Source organism: Acanthaster planci, linkage group LG13 (assembly GCF_054643075.1).
Source record: "Acanthaster planci isolate LZ-2023a linkage group LG13, COTS_SCS, whole genome shotgun sequence".
In the NCBI taxonomy this organism is placed as follows: Eukaryota; Metazoa; Echinodermata; class Asteroidea; order Valvatida; family Acanthasteridae; genus Acanthaster; species Acanthaster planci.
In genome coordinates this window covers 7273025-7292415 of record NC_141789.1, presented here as the reverse complement: position 1 = coordinate 7292415, position 19391 = coordinate 7273025, and the positions used below count along the sequence as shown (strand labels likewise).

Below are 19391 nucleotides of genomic sequence, written 5' to 3'. Positions count from 1 at the left end.
AGCCTTGTGGGTGGGATATGAAAACGATGCCTGGTCTTTTGGCGGTGACGACTGTACATATGTCATGATGGCTCCAGGCAGAATTATTAGCATGGGGGTTTCTTCAGTTTTTTATTTGTTTAAAATCAATGAGGTAATGCAATACATACATCGTGCAAACTCGTCCCCTAACTAAGGATCTGAAACTCAAGTTCTTGAACTAACACTTGAGCTATCCCCTAGAGATATAATAAACTTTGCATGGGCTGGGGGTGCCAGACTAATCGACTGTGCATCCGTGACCCTCTCAACTGAACTAGACATATAGACAAACCATAAAACTGGTTTGTTAGACTCTTAAAACTGGACATAATATTATAGTATGAAGCAGCCATCTTCCCCACCCACGGTAGAATCAGTTTATCGAGAACTGCCCACTGAACCTAAGATGCAGCAAGATGAGGGGGTCTGACTTTTGCCTGACTGAAACCCACAATCTCGAGCACCACCTAGAGCACAAGAGAGATGAAAGAGCCATGCTCTATAAAAAGCATTGCAGAACCGTCAATGTAATTGAGGGAGTCAACACAGTGCTGGTTGCATCTAGTCTTGGGATGGGTGCGGCGGGCGTGGGCCTGCCCTCCACAATTATAGCTGCACCTGTTGTCGTTGTGCTTGAGGTGGCTGTGCTTTTTTGTGGTCTGGGCGGTATTGCTTGGAAGTACCTCTCTCGGCGGCTCCTAGTAAAAGCCAACAAACACGACGACATTTGGTTCTGAATACCATCGCAGACCATGTCTCAGGTGTGCTCATGGATGGCTGGATATCTGATGAAGAAATTTGACTGATTAATGACAAGCTCCGCAAGTTCAACCAAATGAAGTCAGAGATAAGGGCTGGGGCAAGAAAAGAGCATGCTGCAGTGGTGCTGGATGAGGAGACAAAAAAATCGCCTATTCAAAGAGATCGCCTATTCAAAGAGACAGAAAGAGACATGTAGCTGTGTTTGCCCCTGGGGTTCCCTCATGAGGGTATCCCATGGGAAAATTTCCCATGGGATTACATGGTGAATTGGCCACCATGTAGCATGGGATTTTTACCCATGGGATTTGGCCCATGCGTATTTCAAGAACCCCATGTAATCTCCCAAAATATTCCCATGGTGATTTAATTGTCGCATCCCATGGTGATTTTCCCACGCATCCAACGGTGATTTACCCATGCGTCCCATGGTGATTTACCCTTGTGTGCCATGGTGATTTTCCCATGCATCCCATGGTGGTTGCACCAGTTGTCCCATGGTGGTTGCCCCATTTGTCCCATGGTGATTGTCCCATACATCCCATGGTGATTTTCCCATGCGTCCCATGGTGATTTTCCTATGTCGATTGTCCCTTGCATCCCATGGTGATTGTTCCATGTCAATTGTTCCTTGCGTCCCATGGTGATTTACCCATGCCTCCCATGGTGAGTGTCCTGTGCATCTCATGGTGACAAGCAAAGTTGCAGTCAACAAATCAACATTCCATTCCAAACTGTGTACTGTAGTTCATGCCAATGCATTGTAATGGCAGCAGCTAATGTGGTTTACAATACAACAATTAAGTACCTGTGTAGATGCCATATCAATGCAAATCCCAGTGTTCTCTTGATGATTGCAAAAATTTGAATAGTGTTTGTGTGGCATTTCCATGGTGTCCGCATACAAATCACATTGTATTCCTATGTAGAGTATAAAAACCTTATGGTGTTCCCATGCGGATCATAAAAGCCCCATGGTGTTCCCATGCTGATTATAAAAACCCCATGGTGTTCCCATGCTGATCATAAAAACCCCATGGTGTTCCCATGCTGATTATAAAAACCCCATGGTGTTCCCATGCTGATTATAAAAACCCCATGGTGTTCCCATGCTGATCATAAAAGCCTCATGGTGTTCCCATGGTATCCACAAAATGTCCCATGGTGATCACTTCAACCAACATTGTTTTTTGCCAGTCCCATGACGTACACATGGGGTCCCATGGGACATTTTTGTAAGGGTTTATCAAAGACTAGAAAAGGATGACCCACCTAATTACACTGTTACTCCGTAATGATTCGCCCTCCCTGTTCTTTGTTGGTCTGAAATGCACATGGTAATTTTTGGTCTGAAAAGGGGCTGAGACTGATTTTTTACAGATCTATCTGGTAGGCCTATATCGTCATTTTTTGGTCCAAAAAGGGGGCTGCTAAAACATGCTCATGTCAGAATTTTAGCCGACACGCTTAACACTATCAGTGAACCTGACACGCTGTTCAATACACGCTTTGCAGTTTTTACCATGCATTGTTGGTCCAATGCACGATAAGCCTGACCCCGGACCTCATTTTCTGAGCAGGGCTTGTTACCGCAGACCACAAAGGTGACCGACAACGTGTAGTGAACCACTGCACACGCAGAGCCGTAGCTCAAGATTTGTGTATGCATGAACACTGTACATACCCCCCTTTTACCAGTTCATGCCGTAAAAGGTTATATTCTCAGCAAAGGGGTATTTGACCAGAACCTGTGCAGTTGTTGAGTGATTGAGTGGTCGAGGAGACACTGTGTCCGGAATTCTTTGTGGGGGTTATCAAGGGAGGGGCAGGCTCAGGAATGCCAAGGCAGAGTCATCGTCATAAATCTTTTTAATAGTTCAGCCATGTAGGGCCCATTGGTCTCTAAAAGCATGCTTGAAGCAAGCATGTGGTCACTTCGTCACAGCCACCCAAGGACTAAACAGAGGAGAATTTTTCCCCAACAAATTAAGTTTCGAATTTGTCGAAGTTCGACCTAACGTTACCGACCGCTACCTAGTTTTGACACCATGAATCGAGGAGGTTTGCAGTGCACCCATCGACAACCGGCCCGATTTACGGACACCACAGTATGCTTCCCCATGATCAAGCAGACAAGGAAGAAGAAGACAGCAGCCATTGGTGGACTGGCTGCGGTTAGACAGGCCACTAGGGCACCAAAACCTGGACGTTGGTCAGCCAACTCCTTCCCCATACCAGAAGGAGTTCCACTGGCTATCCCCGAGGAAACCGTCCCCACCTGACCAGCCTGGGACAACAATTTTCATCCCTACCGTACCAGTCTTTTGATCCCTACCGTACCAGTCTTTTGATCAAGCAGAATGAGTTTCGTTCGCTCACCTGCCTGCTTCACCACGGCAGAGCTGTTTCCCACCCAGCCGGCGTCAATCTCTATGACATCAAGCCAGGGCCACTCCCCTGCAGGTTTTGCCCCTTCAGCAGCGACAAGTATGTCCCTGTCGTCATCAAGCCCACCAGCCATGCCACCTACATCCAACAGGCTGCTGTCTAACAGTGCAACCAGACCATTTTGTCGGATTCAAGCAAACTTGAACAATCTCACACTGACAATAGGCGTGCCTCACCTCATTTGTAGTGACACCGTGTACTAGGAAGGGCAGTTGGAACCACCTAGTTTTGGGCCACAACAAACTGCCCATGTTGACAGGAGTAGCAGTGACATTGCTAGTGGCAATGGTGCTAATCTAGTGGCTGGGGTGAGTTGAGGCCTTTCGGGCCGCAATTTTCTTTTCCCACAATTACCCGTACAATTGTGAGTGCTGGGCATACCCCTCATTGCAATAATTGTAGTTTGAACACTTTTAGCCGCCGACATTGACGTATCAAACGTTCCGTCAACCTGGCAAAATTGCCCAACCTTTAAGCAACCAGTGCTGTCTCCCCACTTGGCATACATGTCCCCCAGGCTGTGTGCGACAAAATTTGTCTAAGGGTATTTGTCAATTTTTCGCCATTATATAATGACGCTGCTACAGCCATCATTGCAGAGTCCAATGAACATCAAGCCACAAATTTGACTTTCGCAGTAGAAGGGGGCAATGTAGTCTTAAAGAAGCCGGGAGTACACTGGAAAAGATAGAAACTTTTGACATGTGGCAGTCAGCATTTAATGTATTCATGACAATTTACATCTCCAAGCACCCGCCCATTGTTTGGAGCTTCTTAAGTATGCAGAACTCATTTGCACTGCATCCATTCAATTCCCGGGGCTTGGTTGGCGAGCTTTGGACGAGTAATTTTGTCTGAGGCAGGAGGCCAACCCTGCGCGTGCTTGGGGGGAACTTGATTTCAAGCTGTGGCTCAAAGTTGCAGCAGCGAGCGTCACTTCTCCTGCAACAAGAGGTGTTTTGAATATTCGTCCACCCACATATTGCCCCAAAAATATCCGACCTGACCACTGCTTTGCTTACAATTCCACATCAGGCTGCAATTTCCCTAACTGTAAATTTGCACACACTTGCCAGAAATGCATGCGAGCTGGCCATAGGGCCACCCATTGCCAATTGGCAGGCCAAATGCATTGGACAACGAGTCCCAATGCAAACTTATCTGGACCGTCCCCTGCATGGAGCCCCCATGATAATGATGCATCCGCTAACATGACTAAAGCCTGCTCGTATGTATCGTTGCGTGGTACGCCAGTGAGTACCAATCCTAAGCCTTTACCAGCATCAAGCCCAGCCAACCAGGCCCACTCCTTTTGTCCTTCCAGCACCAATCAGTGTTTCACTTTTGCTTGTTGACTGTCCTATTCAGGAGGATACCAGCCTTTTGTTGAAAGGTTTCTCAGAAGGGTTCACTTTGGGTTACACAGGTCCCCGTTTACCTCGAGATTCACAATGCTTAATTTCGGCGGCTGTTCAACCAGAGGTGGTGCATAAGATTTTGGAAGCTGAAATAGTTCTTGGTGGGCTTGCTGGTCCATTTGCTGAGCAACTTTTTCCAAATTTGCAGTGCTCCCCGGTTTAGTTCCCAAACACGAACCAAATTCGTTTTGCTTAATTCATCACCTCTCTTTCTTAATTGACTGACCCAGAGGGTCAGTCAATTAATACCTTCATTGATAAAGACCTATGTGCAGTAAATTACGCTTCATTTGATGATGCTGTTGCTCTGGCTATGAGTGCGGGTACAGGGGCATGGTTAACAAAAGCTGACATTAAATCCGCATTTCGTTTACTTCCCATGTCCCCTAGTGACTATGAACTGCTGGTTTTCACATTCCAAGGCAGGTTTTATTATGACAGATGTTTGCTCATTTCTTGAATATCAGGTCAAGCAATTTAGCCAGTCTCAATTTGTGACCCATTTACTTGGACGATTTCTTATTTATTGGATCTTCAGCTGCAGGCTGTGAACAGTTGTTGTCTTGCTTTCAATCTCTTTGTACAACATTGGGAGTCCCTTTGGCGAATGAAAAGATTTTCGGTCCGGCCCAACAATTGTCTTTTTTGGGGCCTAGAAATTAACACGTTGACACAGACCGTGTGTGTGCCAGCTGACAAAGTAGTAGCCACCTCTACACTCACTGAACAATCATTGTCAGAGAAGAAAATTTCCTTGCAGAACATTCAATCACAAGTCGGGTCGTTAAATTTTTTGTGCAAAGCTATTCCGCCCCGGCGGGACTTTTTACGGCGCTTAATTGGGTTGGGTTTTGGTCTTCATCAGCCGTACCACAGGGTTTGCATTTTCACAGGTGCTACGCTGGATTTAGTGACATGGCTTGACTTCCTGTCCAAGTTTAATGGCATTTCAGTTTTTCCAGCTAGTGAATGGGAATCTAACGATACCCTGTCCCTGTTCACTGATGCAGCGGCCAGCATTGGGTACGGGGCATATTTCCAGGGGAAATGGGTTCAAAGCCATTGGCCGACCAGCTTGTTGCGCAAACGCCCTTCAATAGCACTTTTGACCTTGTGCCAGTGTATGTTGCTTTGCTGTGTTGGGGCCCTTTACCAGTGGGACACAAAGTCATTTTCAATACTGATAACATGGCAGTGATAGAGATCATCAATAAGAAATCTTCAGGCTGGCGGCGCCCGGATTATGCAACTATTTAGGCTGTTGGTGCTACAGTGCTTACATTTTAATGTGTCTGTTAAAGCGGCACATGTGCCAGGATGGTCTAATACAATTGTGGATGCTTTGTCACATTTTCATATGGAGCGTTACATATACATTACATATACATTTGGGTTCTAATGACATAGTGAGACTAGATGAATATGCCTTGCGGCAAAGGGTTTCAGTCATGCTTCACGACGGTGCCGCCTGGTGTCCCACTATGAGGATTGTGTGGTCAGACATTCTGCCACGAGTTTTCTATTTTGGTGTGTTCTCACAGCCTGCACTAGAATGCAAGTGCCACACAATTAATAGATGGGCACGGTACGTGTACAGATTTTGCGTTGTTTTGGCATGATGGAGTGCATTTATCCTTTAAGGGGTAACCATATCTTCACTTCCACATTGATGCAGTTTATTTTGTCCCATATTGTGCCCTGACTAGAGGACCCATTCTTGATTGCGCCTGGCTGTCTGCCTCCTAGCCCGGTGGGCACGTGTTATGAGGCTCATAATCCAGTTAAATCTCTTATTTTTCTATTTTGTTATGTTATAAAACTTGCCATAGCACTCTAAAGTAATAAGAGGCTATGTTTTCCCGACTGAATGTATCATCAGTGGGAAGATAATATTTTGGTATTCAAGTTCAATGTTATTGGTTGTCAATTATTGCCATATATTTACTAATTTAATGTATACATGTATATCGTTTTTGTCCACTACATCATCTATGCCGCTGTGGCTTTAGACACATGGTTGCCTACTGGTCAGGCCTGGTCTTGCCCAGAGGGCATATGGCTGTGTTGCAGTTGTGTGTTTCATATGTGTCCGTTCTTACATGTATGCGTATATCATCTTCATAATGTCTGTTCGTTGTTCGTGTATGCCGTTGTGGCTTTGGGCTGGTGTTGTCCATTCCTGGTTTGGCCCGGTGTTGTCCTTTATTAAAACTATAACAATTAATTGACAATTCAACCGGTATGCCCTACCTCTGGTATCCGGAATAAAACACTTCTCTGTGGCTGTGGCATAAAACACAATGAACTGTCTCCTAAGTCCCTTTATCTGAGTCTGGGAATAATGTACATGTACAGCACATGTACATTGTACAGTGTACATGTACATGAACACTGTCTGGCAGTGCACAGAATAAGTGAAATCACGTACATGTAGCGCCTGGCTGGCAAGATGACCATCTTAAAGTATTGAAATATGTATGATACAGCCGTTTTCTTGTAGTTTTGGATCACAAAAGTTGTTCAGTCGTATTACATCTGGAAAATGTCAAATTTCAGTGAAACTGGCTAGTAGTCCACCGTGTGTGTTTAGATACCACACAACTTTTTCCCAAATGTAAGCTTTGAATTTTAATACTCACAGGATTGACTGGAATAATACCGACGCTTTTCTTGCTGGTAAATGCTAGATCAGTTTTAAGCAATTCTTGATTGTGCGAGAAACTTTTTTATAACCACAAAAGAAATCCATTCCTCAGCCAGAACTATTATAACAAACTGATTTTACAATGAAGTACAGTGTTGTATTACTTAATTTATGGAAATTTACTTCATGTATCAAAATTCCAGGAAATAAAAAAAATACCTACTGAACTTGCATAAATTTTACTTGATTTTTCATTTGCTGCCACACACCAACAGACATTGTGCTGCGACTATGCCACGACCAAGCAATCACAAAATCCACCCAAGCACTTTCATCCCAACCACTACTCATAAATCGAAATCATTGTATTGCATATTCATTTCGATAAAGTGCCAACAAATGCAAGGTACAGCCCTTTCACGTCACACGACATGCATATTTATGAAGCTCACATCGGTGCTACTTTGTCCATTGTGTGCAGCCAGTGTGCAGACCCAACTTCCTTTCATTTTGGTGTGAACTTTGCCGTTTAGTTTGGTCATAATTTTGTCACAATCAGAGCAATTTCTTTTGGTAGATTTTCCAGCTCCGAGATGAAAATTGATGGGAAAAATCCCCACCTCACATTGAATCTATATTTACACGATTTTGAACACACTGAGTGCAAGTACAGCAACAACTATCTGTGTATGCTAGGATCGCCGCAGTGATGAGGTCAAACCCCGTTTATTTTTTGTGGATTTCTTACAAAATGATTTCTCTATTTTAGGAAATGCTTTGTCACAAAAAGTGCGAGTTATAGTTGTCTCAGTTGAAAATTTGAGTTCACGCTCGAATATTTTCTGGGCCTGATTCAGATGTTTTTGTAGCATCAACCAAAAGTGTTGCCTTCATGGCACTTTCATCAATCCTGTATGGCCTAACAAAATGCTTTATCTTGAAAAATGGTTTTGTTATGCCTGCTACATACAAGGTAAACTTCTGACCACATTTCCCTGGAATTTGAAGTTAACTTGAGCTACAGTCATTGAATACATTTTGTTGTGGGAAACTAGGAAAATGACTGTTCCGGTCAACAAAGGCCTGGCTGTTCTGGGGTTTACGTGTAGCGTGTGCATGTTTGTACTTGGCAGATTGGATTGCGATGTCGGCAATCTGAGGGCTAATCTGGAAGAACAGTGTTGCTGACGGCAAGAGATGTAGCTATACAAGCTGCACATGCCAGCCCTCATCATCTTCACTAGACAGAACACAGGGTTATGTGTGACAGGATAATTTTTTTTCTTACGTTTTAGTGTGCTTTAATTCCTCTGCATGGTCCCCCATATTTTCTATTAAGTAATGCAACAGATGGGGAGACTCTTCCAAGTAAACCTCATGAATAGGCAATTAGGTAAACCACAGGCCATTTCCTGTGGTGTGGTCTACTGGTCAATGTGGCTCATCTTGCCACATCATCATTCCGATAATAGCCTAATACATGGACACACATACATTTATTCTCTACTTGGGCTATCGTGACACCGGGTACACCAAGTCCTAAACCTACAACTGTATATGTTCAGAAAGTTCCTTTGAGGATTCTTGGGTGAGTTTACTTTTTTTTCCATATCTTAGGGGGAGCTTCTTACTGCATATTGTATTTTAAGTGCATACTAAAGGATAGAGACTAGATATTTCGCTGTGAAGATTCCTCAGGAAGTTTCTAGCTACATTCACAATTTCCAGTTTCTTGAAAGGACTTGGGATTCGTTGACTTCTAGTTTTTGCATTGACTTTTGGTTTTGTCCAATGTATATAGCTGCACTGGAGTCCTTTCAGAGTAAAAGTAAGTTTCTAGTGTTTGGAAGACTTGGGATCACATTGTTATTTTTGGTTTGAGTTATTCTGCTGTTTGACTTCCTATGTGTACATGTAAGTGAAGGGTCGAGTTATTTTACGATGTCACACTGTGGAAGTATTATTTTCTTGAAATCTTGATCTTGAAAAAGTAGAGTGGATTTTCTTTGCCACCAGCAATGATACAATTCATGTTTGTACGGAGATTCTTTGCATTCAATCGTGAAAAGTCATCATGCCATTTCAGTTTTTCTGTATTTCCTTTATGTATGCGTGCAGAACTCTTGCTGTTTGCTAAGGACTAGTTGTTTGCCAAGTCTTGTTTACTAAGGTGGAAACTTTAATGTTGTGTAATTATATGTAGCCAACTCTTAGTTTTATTGTATTGCTCAAAAGACTTTTAGCGATGATATCGATATTGTGGCGCTGAGCAGCTATACTGCATATACATACTGTGGCGATAATTGATATGTGGTCACTGCACCATCTCTATGCCGTGAGTGGGACAGTTGTGCATTCCAAGGTCCAGTAGAGTGTTTATGAACTCCTGGCAGGAGGCTTAATTATAGTCACCTGTTCCTTGCTCATTAGTATGTATTAGTCTTTTCTACTGCAGTGTTGGACAATGCAGCAGTGGCTAGTGAATTGTTTATTTAGGGGGAGGCAACTGAGCCAGGCACTATAGATCTGCCAGAACTGTACCCAATGAAGGACACTGTTATGACTTTGGGGAAACTATATTATGTTTTCTTTACAGAGTAATAGCTGTTTGCCTTCCGATTATGTGCATCATTTTGATTTGATTTTAGAATTTACTTCAGATTTTTCTTCTTTCTTCTTTGTTTCCGTGTAGCTACTGTACCAACCTTTTTTTTAAATTATTAATTCCGAGTAAATAAAAACTTATTGTAGCCACTAGAAAAGAACATTTTGCCGTCACATATGGTTAGCCGATGATTATCTTTCCTAACTTTCCCACCTTACCATAGTCCTCATCATGGATGCACATTCATAATGACCAGTACAGTTTGATTCAGTTCCATGCTGATCTTTGTCGCAGTAGATTTGGTCTATAAAATAACAAAATGCCCTCACCAATAAAGGGAAAAGACTCAATTTTGTTTATCATCAGTTATTAATAGATGTCTTCCTGTTAAAAATCTGTTCCATTCTCAAGGATAACTTTACATCAGGTGAAACACAAACTTATGGATATTTTATGGTCTGTCTTAGGCACAAGCGTCGTCTGACAGAGAAGAGTATTGAGGAAGAGGTAACTATTCCTGGTGACCAGATGTTGATCATGGATTTACCAGATGAGATACTCCCAGAACATCAGATAGAGACATTGCAAGACATACCTGAAGTACATAAATCCCCAGACATTGGTGCCTCTGAGGAAGATCAAGTTATCAGTGTTCCACACCCAAATGTAATCAGGTGAGTACTACACTTTTGGAATGCGTGTTTACTCTGTGTGCCAAAGACCTACACTTAATATATAATACTTGTGACCAAACACTGTTCTCAGTCCGATGTTCACTGTTATATTGCAGGGTGTCAGGTGTCGGGTAAGCCCATAAGCATAGTGGTTCTTTCCCTGCCTCAGACCTGCAGTCCGGGTTAAATTCCAGGCTCAGCCCACCGTGCCCACGTGGGTTGGGTTTTCAGTCTTGATCTGATTCCATGGGTTTTACCCAGAATATTTCCCAGGGGTTTTCCTCCCACCTCTAAACTGTAACTGCTTCTTATTGTTTCCTCTCTACAGGTTTTTTCAGGCTTGTGAGCTACATTGCCTAGGGCACTTTTGAGGAATCCTTGGTGTCATTACCAGAAATAAATAATACTAATAATAAAGAAAAGAATAGACATTGTCCCCAAGTTGACCACCCGTTCAAAGACGCAGACAATCTGCAGATTTTACACAAGCATGCTCACCTGTACCAAACAAAAGAGCCCTTCACAACCAGGCCAGTTTGTGTATGGTACACAATATGGCTGGCTCATGTAAATTAGCAATTAAATTAATATGGCTGACATTCAGCAGATAATCTGCTGGCAGCATTGCAGGAGTATCGGTAATTTAAATATGAATAAAGAGATGCGGATATCCACCACTGGCATTAACTTTTAAAACCGCAAGTGAAGTGTTAAAAAATTAGTTTTTCGATTAGATCCCAACTGCAATGATAAGGATACATGAGCATACAGTTAGCAACAACGTGACCTCCCCAGCCCGGTCAATCACCCCGAAGGTCTTACCACAAGAGGGCGCTAGAGCATTATATTAACACCTTTCCTTCTAAATACAAACAAAAATAACGACTTATCAGGACTTACATTACTTAATACAGGACTGATGTTTTAGCAATTAAATTAATATGGCTGACATTCAGCAGATAATCTGCTGGCAGCATTGCAGGAGTATCGGTAATTTAAATATGAATAAAGAGATGCGGATATTCACCACTGGCATTAACTTTTAAAACCGCAAGTGAAGTGTTAAAAAATTAGTTTTTCGATTAGATCCCAACTGCAATGATTGACGATAATTAAGGTGTTTCATTAACAGGCATATACAAAAAAAGGAGACAAACTATACGGTAGTTTTAGGGGCCAGCTAGCTCATCAGTGTTGTCAGGACTCAGGTGGACAGATGATTTAACCCCAGTGGCCTCTTCTATTTGAATGCATGGCTTTCAAAACATTGCAGGTTTTGGGCTTATTAGAGATGAAATAATACCTTTAATTTTCATTACAAATAGCTTCCATTTCCATCTTGAATTGATTGTTGTTAACCAAGAACCACTAATATCAAATACAAATTCTCATTATCAAGCCAGCTGTATTTTGCCGGGGTTTACGCTTTCAGTAAAAAATAAAATGAAATGGTTAAACAAGTCTTGTGGATCTGAAATGAAGCGTTTCTGGAAATATCAATTTACAACACGATTTTAGTGTGAAGAAAGTGCAAATACATTGATGACATTGATTTTAAGACAACATTGAAAACACATTACACGGAACACACTGGCTTAAATGCATTCTTATAAAAATTGGGGTTTGGGTCATTCAAACCAAACAAGCATCAATGACCTCCTTCATATTATTGCTTTATTGTATTATAAACTCCTCAATCATTAGTATTGTGGGCAATTATACATAAAAGGCTCAGTGAGATGTTAATATGTCTGCATTTGTAAAATAGAAGAAAGGAGGTTTTGAATGACAATGCAGGGAATTAAAAAAGGTAAAAACTGCACGTGATCCACGTTTTGATAAAGAAATGCTGAGATGGACACAGCAATGTGTCCAGCTTTTTAGTGTGGGGGGGCATATTCAAAAGTGAATGAGGCTTCCATTCATTCAACATGATGGTGAGGGAGCAAAAAAACAAATGGCATTGTTTTCTTAGTTTTGGTTGCTATTATTTGATAAATAAATATACAGATTACTTTCTTTCCTACTTACCTATGAAGTATTATTTGTAGAAAGAAAAAATCCACTGGATATGCCTGGATGGAAAGGATTAATATTTCTGGTTGGTCAAATGCTCAAGAAAAAAATGTATTTATCGGTGGGGCAACAAAAAATAAACACCGCATGTGATCCAGGTACGGATAAAGAAATGCTGAAATGGGAAGAATTAACATTTTTGGTGGGTTAGGTGGTTGGAATAAAACAAATATTTAGGGGTGGGGCAGTAGAAACTACATACAACATGTCATCCACGTTTGGATAAAGAAATACTGAGATGGGCAGAATCAAAATATTTGGAGGGTTGAATGCCTGGAAAAAGAATGCAGAAAAAAGTGTGGTGGGTCAGGGAAAAAAATAAACACCACACGTGATCCAGGTTTAGATAGGAAAGAAATGCTGAGATGGAAATGATCAATAATTTTAGTGGGTTGGATGCTCCAAATAACAAAATATTCAGCGCCTGGGCAGGAAAAAAATCTACAAGTGATCCAAGTTTAGATGGAAAATTAAGTGGGTTGGATGCTCAAAATAATTTTTTTAATTAGTGGTAGGGCAGCAAAAAAAAACAAACCACATATGATCCAGGTTTGGATAACGAATGATGAGATGGGAGGGATTGATTTTGTTGGGTTGGATGCCTGGAATAAAAATTATTAAGCAGTGGGGTGGGAAAAAAAATTTAAAACACACATGGTCCAATTTGGATTGAAGAGAAATGCTGAGACGGGGAGGATTATTATTTTTGGTAGGTTGGGTGCTCAGAATAAAAAATATTGATTATGCTGTGGGGCAATAAAAACAATGTGATGCGTTTGGTGTTGCAGCTTAATAAAGGGGCTTCAGCTTTAAGAGGCAATTTAAGGATACATGAGCATACAGTTAGCAACAACGTGACCTCCCCAGCCCGGTCAATCACCCCGAAGGTCTTACCACAAGAGGGCGCTAGAGCATTATATTAACACCTTTCCTTCTAAAAACAAACAAAAATAACGACTTATCAGGACTTACATTACTTAATACAGGACCGATGTTTTAACTTCTTAAATTAACAATACAACAGACCCACTTAAATGCTCCTAAGGCACTAGCCTGTTTTGTTTTGTGTTTTTTTTTTTAACTTTCCAATATACCCTTTTTTTCATGGTGAGGTGTGCATTCATTTGTTTTTTGTTTTTCTCCATTTTTTTTGTACCTCAACTTGCAATACAGGTATGTAGTTAGATAAACTCCAAAAGTCAATAAAGTCCGTTCCTGATGGTGCTCCTTGTCCAATGTTCATGTGACACAGTCCTTTATATAGCTTGATGGTTTCTGTTCACGTGTGCTGCGTCGTGGATTTTGTTGCTCTGTGTATGTGTTTGGTCAGCCTGGCTGCTCTGATTTTCTGAAGCTGGGCCCTCTGACTGAAACTGCGGGTCGCAGGGCGGGACGTATCTTTCTGAGGTGCTTCCGATTACGGCGAAATTCCTGACCATCCTCTGTAATCACTTTGTACGAACGGATATTGACTTGCTCCTAGACTTGTGCTTTTTCCCAAACTTCGGAATTTGTTTTGGGAAGTATGCGTACCGTGTCTCCAGGCTGGGGACGGGGTAGGGCTTTGGCATGTTTGTCGAAATACGGTTTCTGCTTGGCCTGCTTGATGCTCCTTTGGGCAAGGATGGCCTGTTGGGGTTGTTGTGATGGCACCAGCGGTTGTGCTTTTGTAGGCAGATTGGTCTTCGTACGGGGTCCATAGAAACGCTGAGCAGGGGAGCTGTTTAAGCCTCCTGTTGGAGTTTTCCTCCAGGCTAACAGAGCGAGGTAAATATCCCCATGACTATCCTTAGTTTTGCGAATGAGCCTCTTTGCAATTTTTACCGTGCTCTCAACTTTGTCATTACTCTGTGGATACTGTGGAGAGCTGGTGACATGGGTGAACTCGTACTCATTGGCAAAGTCCGCGAACTCCTTGGAGCTGAATGGTGGTCCATTATCGGAGTACACTGTCTCTGGTATGCCTTATGCAGCAAAGTGGCGTTTCAGTCTTTTAATGACAGCCTTTGCGTCTTTGCTGTGGGGCAGAATGTCAACTTCGAAAAAATCAGAGAAGTAGTCAACACTGCACAGGTAGTCCATGTTGTCAACAGTGCATAAGTCTATGCCAATCTTCTGCCAGGGTCGATCTGGTGTTTTATGTGAGATCAGGGGTTCGCTCTGCTGCTGTGGTTGGTATTTGTTGCAAGTTTCACAGGCTGAGATATAGTCTGATAAGTCACGAGTCATTCCCGGCCAATAGACAAGATCTCGCACTCTTCTTAGTGTGCCTTGTACTCCTGTATGTGTGCTGTGTAGACGCTCGTGCACTCGTGGTCTTGCTGCCTTTGGGATGACACAGCATGTACCGCGGAATATAACTCCATCTAGGTATGTCAGTTCATCGCGGATGCTGAAAAAGGGGCGTGCCACAGCTGGCAGCTGGCCTTCGCTGTCGGGCCAGCCTGTTGCGATGAAGCCTTTGACGGTTTGAAGGTTCGCGTCTTCTTCTGTGGCGCGCACGATCAGTTCCTGGGTTTTCGTCGAGATGGACAGATCGTCCATCATGTGGATGCTTTCTGTCTCTGCCTCTACTGGTGAACGTTCAGTGTTCTTTAGATACGCACGAGACAATGTATCTGTGAGATACATTTCCTTGCTTATAGCGTATGTCCACATCGTACTGTTTCAGTCGGATGAGCAAACACTGTAGTCTCTTGGGCGCTACTGCTAGTGGTTTACGGCTTATGGACACCAGAGGCTGATGGTCTGTCCACAGCACCACTGTGTATGTGTTCTGGTGGTTCCGCTTCAAACCAAACACTTGGGCCAACAGTTCCTTCTCTATCTGCAAATATCTCGTTTCCGCAGGCGTGAGGGCTCTACTCAAGTATGTGACTGGTTGACCTTCTTGCTGTAATACGATTCCGAGGCCTTTGTCAGATGCATCGCCTTGTCCTTCAGCCTCGACAACAGGATCAAAGTACCTCAGAACTGGAGCGGACATGACGCACTGTTTAATGTGCTGGAATGCATCCGTCTGTTCCTTTGTCCATGTCCATTTGACATCCTTCTATGTCAAACGTCGCAGTGGTTCGCTCATCTCTGACAAGTCAGGCAGGAACTTTGCCAGATATTTCACCATGCCGACAAAGCGTTGGATTTCCTCTACAGATGTAGGAGCTTCCATGTTGCAAACTGTTTCAACTTTGTTCGGATCAGTCTTAACTCGAACTGTTTCAAACGATGACCAATGAAAGTGACCTTGTCACTTTTGAACTCAAGCTTGTCCTTATTGAGTCTGATGTTCCTTTCCTTGCATCGGGAGAGGAAATTCCTCATGTTCTTCTCATGGTCGCGAATGGCCTCTTCCAGTGTCTCTCCTTGTCCTGTTATGAGGATGTCATCTGCTATGACATGTATGCCGCTTAAGCCTTCAAAGCATTGGTCCAGTTTCATCTGGAACAACTCAGGCGAAGGAGACAGACCAAATGGCAAACGGCGCCACTGGTATCTCCCCCATGGTGTCTGAAATGTAGTGAGGCATGCCAATTTGTCGTCCAGTTTGCACTGGAGAAATCCTTCCTTCAGATCAGCTTTACTGAAGACTTTGGCCTTCGCGAGTTGTGGAAGCACATCCTCTATTACTGGGGGAGGATACTGTTCACACTTTAATGCGAGGTTGAGATGTTGTAGGTCAATGCATAATCGCAGCTTACCACTGGGCTTGACCACAGTGACCATGCTTGATACCCAATCTGTCGGGCCTGTGACCTTTTCGATCACATCGCGTTCCTCCAGTCTTTGGAGCTCCGTCTTCAGCTTTGGCTTGATCGCGATTGACACATGGCGTGGAGGCACTACCACAGGTTTCGCATCTTGGTCGACAGTCAGATGTATCTGGCCTGGCACGTTCAGCTTGTGTCTGCTCGACCACAGCAATGTTATCATACACTACTTTGATTAGTTTCATCTGTTGAGCAGTTTTAGTCCCAAGTAGTGGATACTGAACTTGACCTTGAACAACAACAAAGTGTACCAAGTATTTCTTCCTATTCTTTGGGTTCCTCAAGTGCAGCTGACACGTTCCTTCAACTGGCATAGTTTCTTTATTATACATGCATAACTTGTGATTTGCTTTCTCTGCAACAGTACCTTGTGGCAAGAAACGGAAGGGCATCACATTACATGTGACCCCTGAGTCAATTTGCATGTGTACAGGCTTAGTTACACCTCTAACTTCCATGGATGCATAAATTTTGCTCTTCAAATCTGAAGTGACTTGATTCACTACACAAGCATCACTGTCCTCTAGTGTAATACAAATGCACTCTTCTTCAGAGGATTCAGTTTCCTCAACAGTATGAACTTTGCCCTTTTTCTTTGTTTTAACATGTCTAGTACCACGTGGTGCACCTTGGTTGCATTTCTGAGCAAAGTGGTTTGCTTTACCACACACGTTTTACACTCCTTTCCATAGGCTGGGCAATTTGCTCTACTCAATTTGTGCTTACGACCACAATACAGACACTCAATATGGTAATTCTGTGGTTTCCCTTTCTTCGCACATGAGGCATGCACTGCAGTGTCAACACCATTGGAATCATTTGACATAGCATTCAGATGGACTTTGGAGGCTTCACTGGCTCGACACAGGTCCAGACACTTTGATGGTGTCAGCTTAGGCTTCTGCAACAGCCATTTTCTTGTAGCGTTATCCGCGATTCAGCAAACAATGCGGTCACGAATAAGATCATCTGCTAATTCACCAAAATCGCATGTAGCCACTAGCGTGCGTAGCTTAACATAGAAGTTGTCAAATGTTTTCCCTTGCTGTGAGCAGTTATTAAATTTGTTTGACCAACACAATATTTCTCCCACAAATCCAAGATCACTTTCAACGACTTCTTGTCATCTTCACTTTTAAATGGCAATCCATTATGTATATGCTTCAGGGCCTATGGCTGTAATAAAGTGGGCAATTCTTACCCTGTCTGGGCTTTTATAAAGGTTAGTTATGACCTCATAGCTATCGCAGATGAGACGAAATTTCTCCCAATTTTTCTTCAGATTTCCAGTCAACTGCAAAGGCTTAGGGGGAGGAATGCGACTCATATGTGTGTCTTCTGATGGGTTTGGCATTCTTCAAGCGTTGTGTGTCCCAGCATACAATAGATACAATGAACACCACAAACTTAGGACTTAAGTGGAACTGCTTAGAACAAACTCGAGTCTAGCTTTACTGAATACTGTGTTCCTATTCAAAATTATAGAAGAATCTAATCATGGCTCTTAATACGTGTACACACATGTAGCCAACACCTCTTACTACTATTCACTGTGGTTTGAATGCAAACACACACCGATTATGCCGATGCCGTCCATACAGTTCAGAGTCTGTTCAAATCCACAGCACATGTCATGACATGTCCACTCCGGTCATCGCGTACATGTACACACACACAGGCAACCGTGTGGTTCGACAGCGTCGTTGACGTGGCAACAGCATGAGTTCATCCGTTGGAATTTCACTAAGGGAGAGCTCCAACTAGCATCAAAGAAAGATCCTCAGCGTCTGACACCATGTTATGTATTGTGGTGTTGCAGCTTAATAAAGGGGCTTCAGCTTTGAGAGGCAATTTAAGGATACATTAGCTACTGCTTTATTCCATGCTCGTCCACACTCGGCATACAGCTACCAACAACGTGACCTCCCCAGCCCGGTCAATCACCCCGAAGGTCTTACCACAAGAGGGCACTGAGCATTATCGTAACAAACCACACATGGTTTAGGTTTGGATTAAGAAATGCTGAGATGGGAAGAATTAATACTTTTCACTGGTTGGACACTTTGAACAAGAATAATGGTTCTGCGGTTGGGGCAGAGAAGAATGAAAAATAAACATGTTTCAGGTTTGGGTCAAAAAGAAATGGTGACATGGGAAGGGTTAACCACTTCCTGCCGGGGACTCCGGATCCGGACACGTATGCTTTATATGGGTGGCCGTGGTCTCCGAACTCGGACAAAGGGAACAGGGCCTTGTAACAAAAGACCAGGCTGCTGTGCATTACCAACATTTTTTCACTCTCAAAAGTGGAGATAATCCTGCCTTGTTTTGAAACAGTATACAACGGTTTGGGGCATTGACAGCGAGTGGATTACCACTGGGGACAAAAGCGCTCCACCACCGCAGCGATGAGCCACACAGCACCGCTGCATGCTAATCTGGCCTCTATTGAAAAGAAGTCAGCAGCGCACTCAGCCAGGTTCGTGAACAAAAGAATATCACGTAACACCACAAAATCTGGGCTCTTTCAAGAAAAACTGCACTGTGAAGGCACTGTGGCGCCACACCCATCCGACGAAGGCGGGGGTGCCCTCCTCCTTGAGGCGCGGTGCGTTGGACGGCATGCCAGAGAGTCCCTGAGCGGCTAGGGCCGAGTCCGTTCAGAGCGAAGTATACTGTCCCCCAAGAAAGTTGGCCTTCATCAAGATGATGGCTAATCTTATTGGTCGAAACTAAGTGACGTAACCCGGACAGACCTGACTTGAAATAAATTTCGCCAGGACACCTGACTGATATACAACAATCAAAGTGGCTGGTTTATTCGTTAACACTCCTTCAATCACACTCAACCAATACACCGGGGAGACTGTGTGATTTACACGTGAGTGGACTTCGCCCAGAGCAGGGAACACCACAATTAATTGTGGGCATCCAGTGCTGAATCAGGGACTTTAGCAAGTCTACAGGGCTTATTGTCAG

At 43.2% G+C, this 19391-nt stretch overlaps 1 protein-coding gene across 9 annotated transcripts in view; it reads left to right on the top strand.

The window, feature by feature from the left end:
- The window catches only part of LOC110982507 (meiotic recombination protein REC8 homolog), a 388761-nt gene that overhangs the window by 318207 nt on the left and 51163 nt on the right, over positions 1-19391 (top strand). For 8 of the 9 annotated variants that reach the window (XR_015427552.1, XM_087145215.1, XM_087145210.1 and 5 more), the window contains one exon: positions 10363-10569. Coding sequence is in view for 8 of the 9 variants with exons in the window: in XM_087145215.1 (XP_087001341.1) it covers positions 10363-10569 (207 nt within the window). In the remaining variant the exon portion in view is untranslated. Of the gene's footprint in view, positions 1-10362; positions 10570-10897; positions 10956-19391 lie in introns of those variants that run through there. The other variant, XM_087145214.1, reaches the window with a different exon arrangement.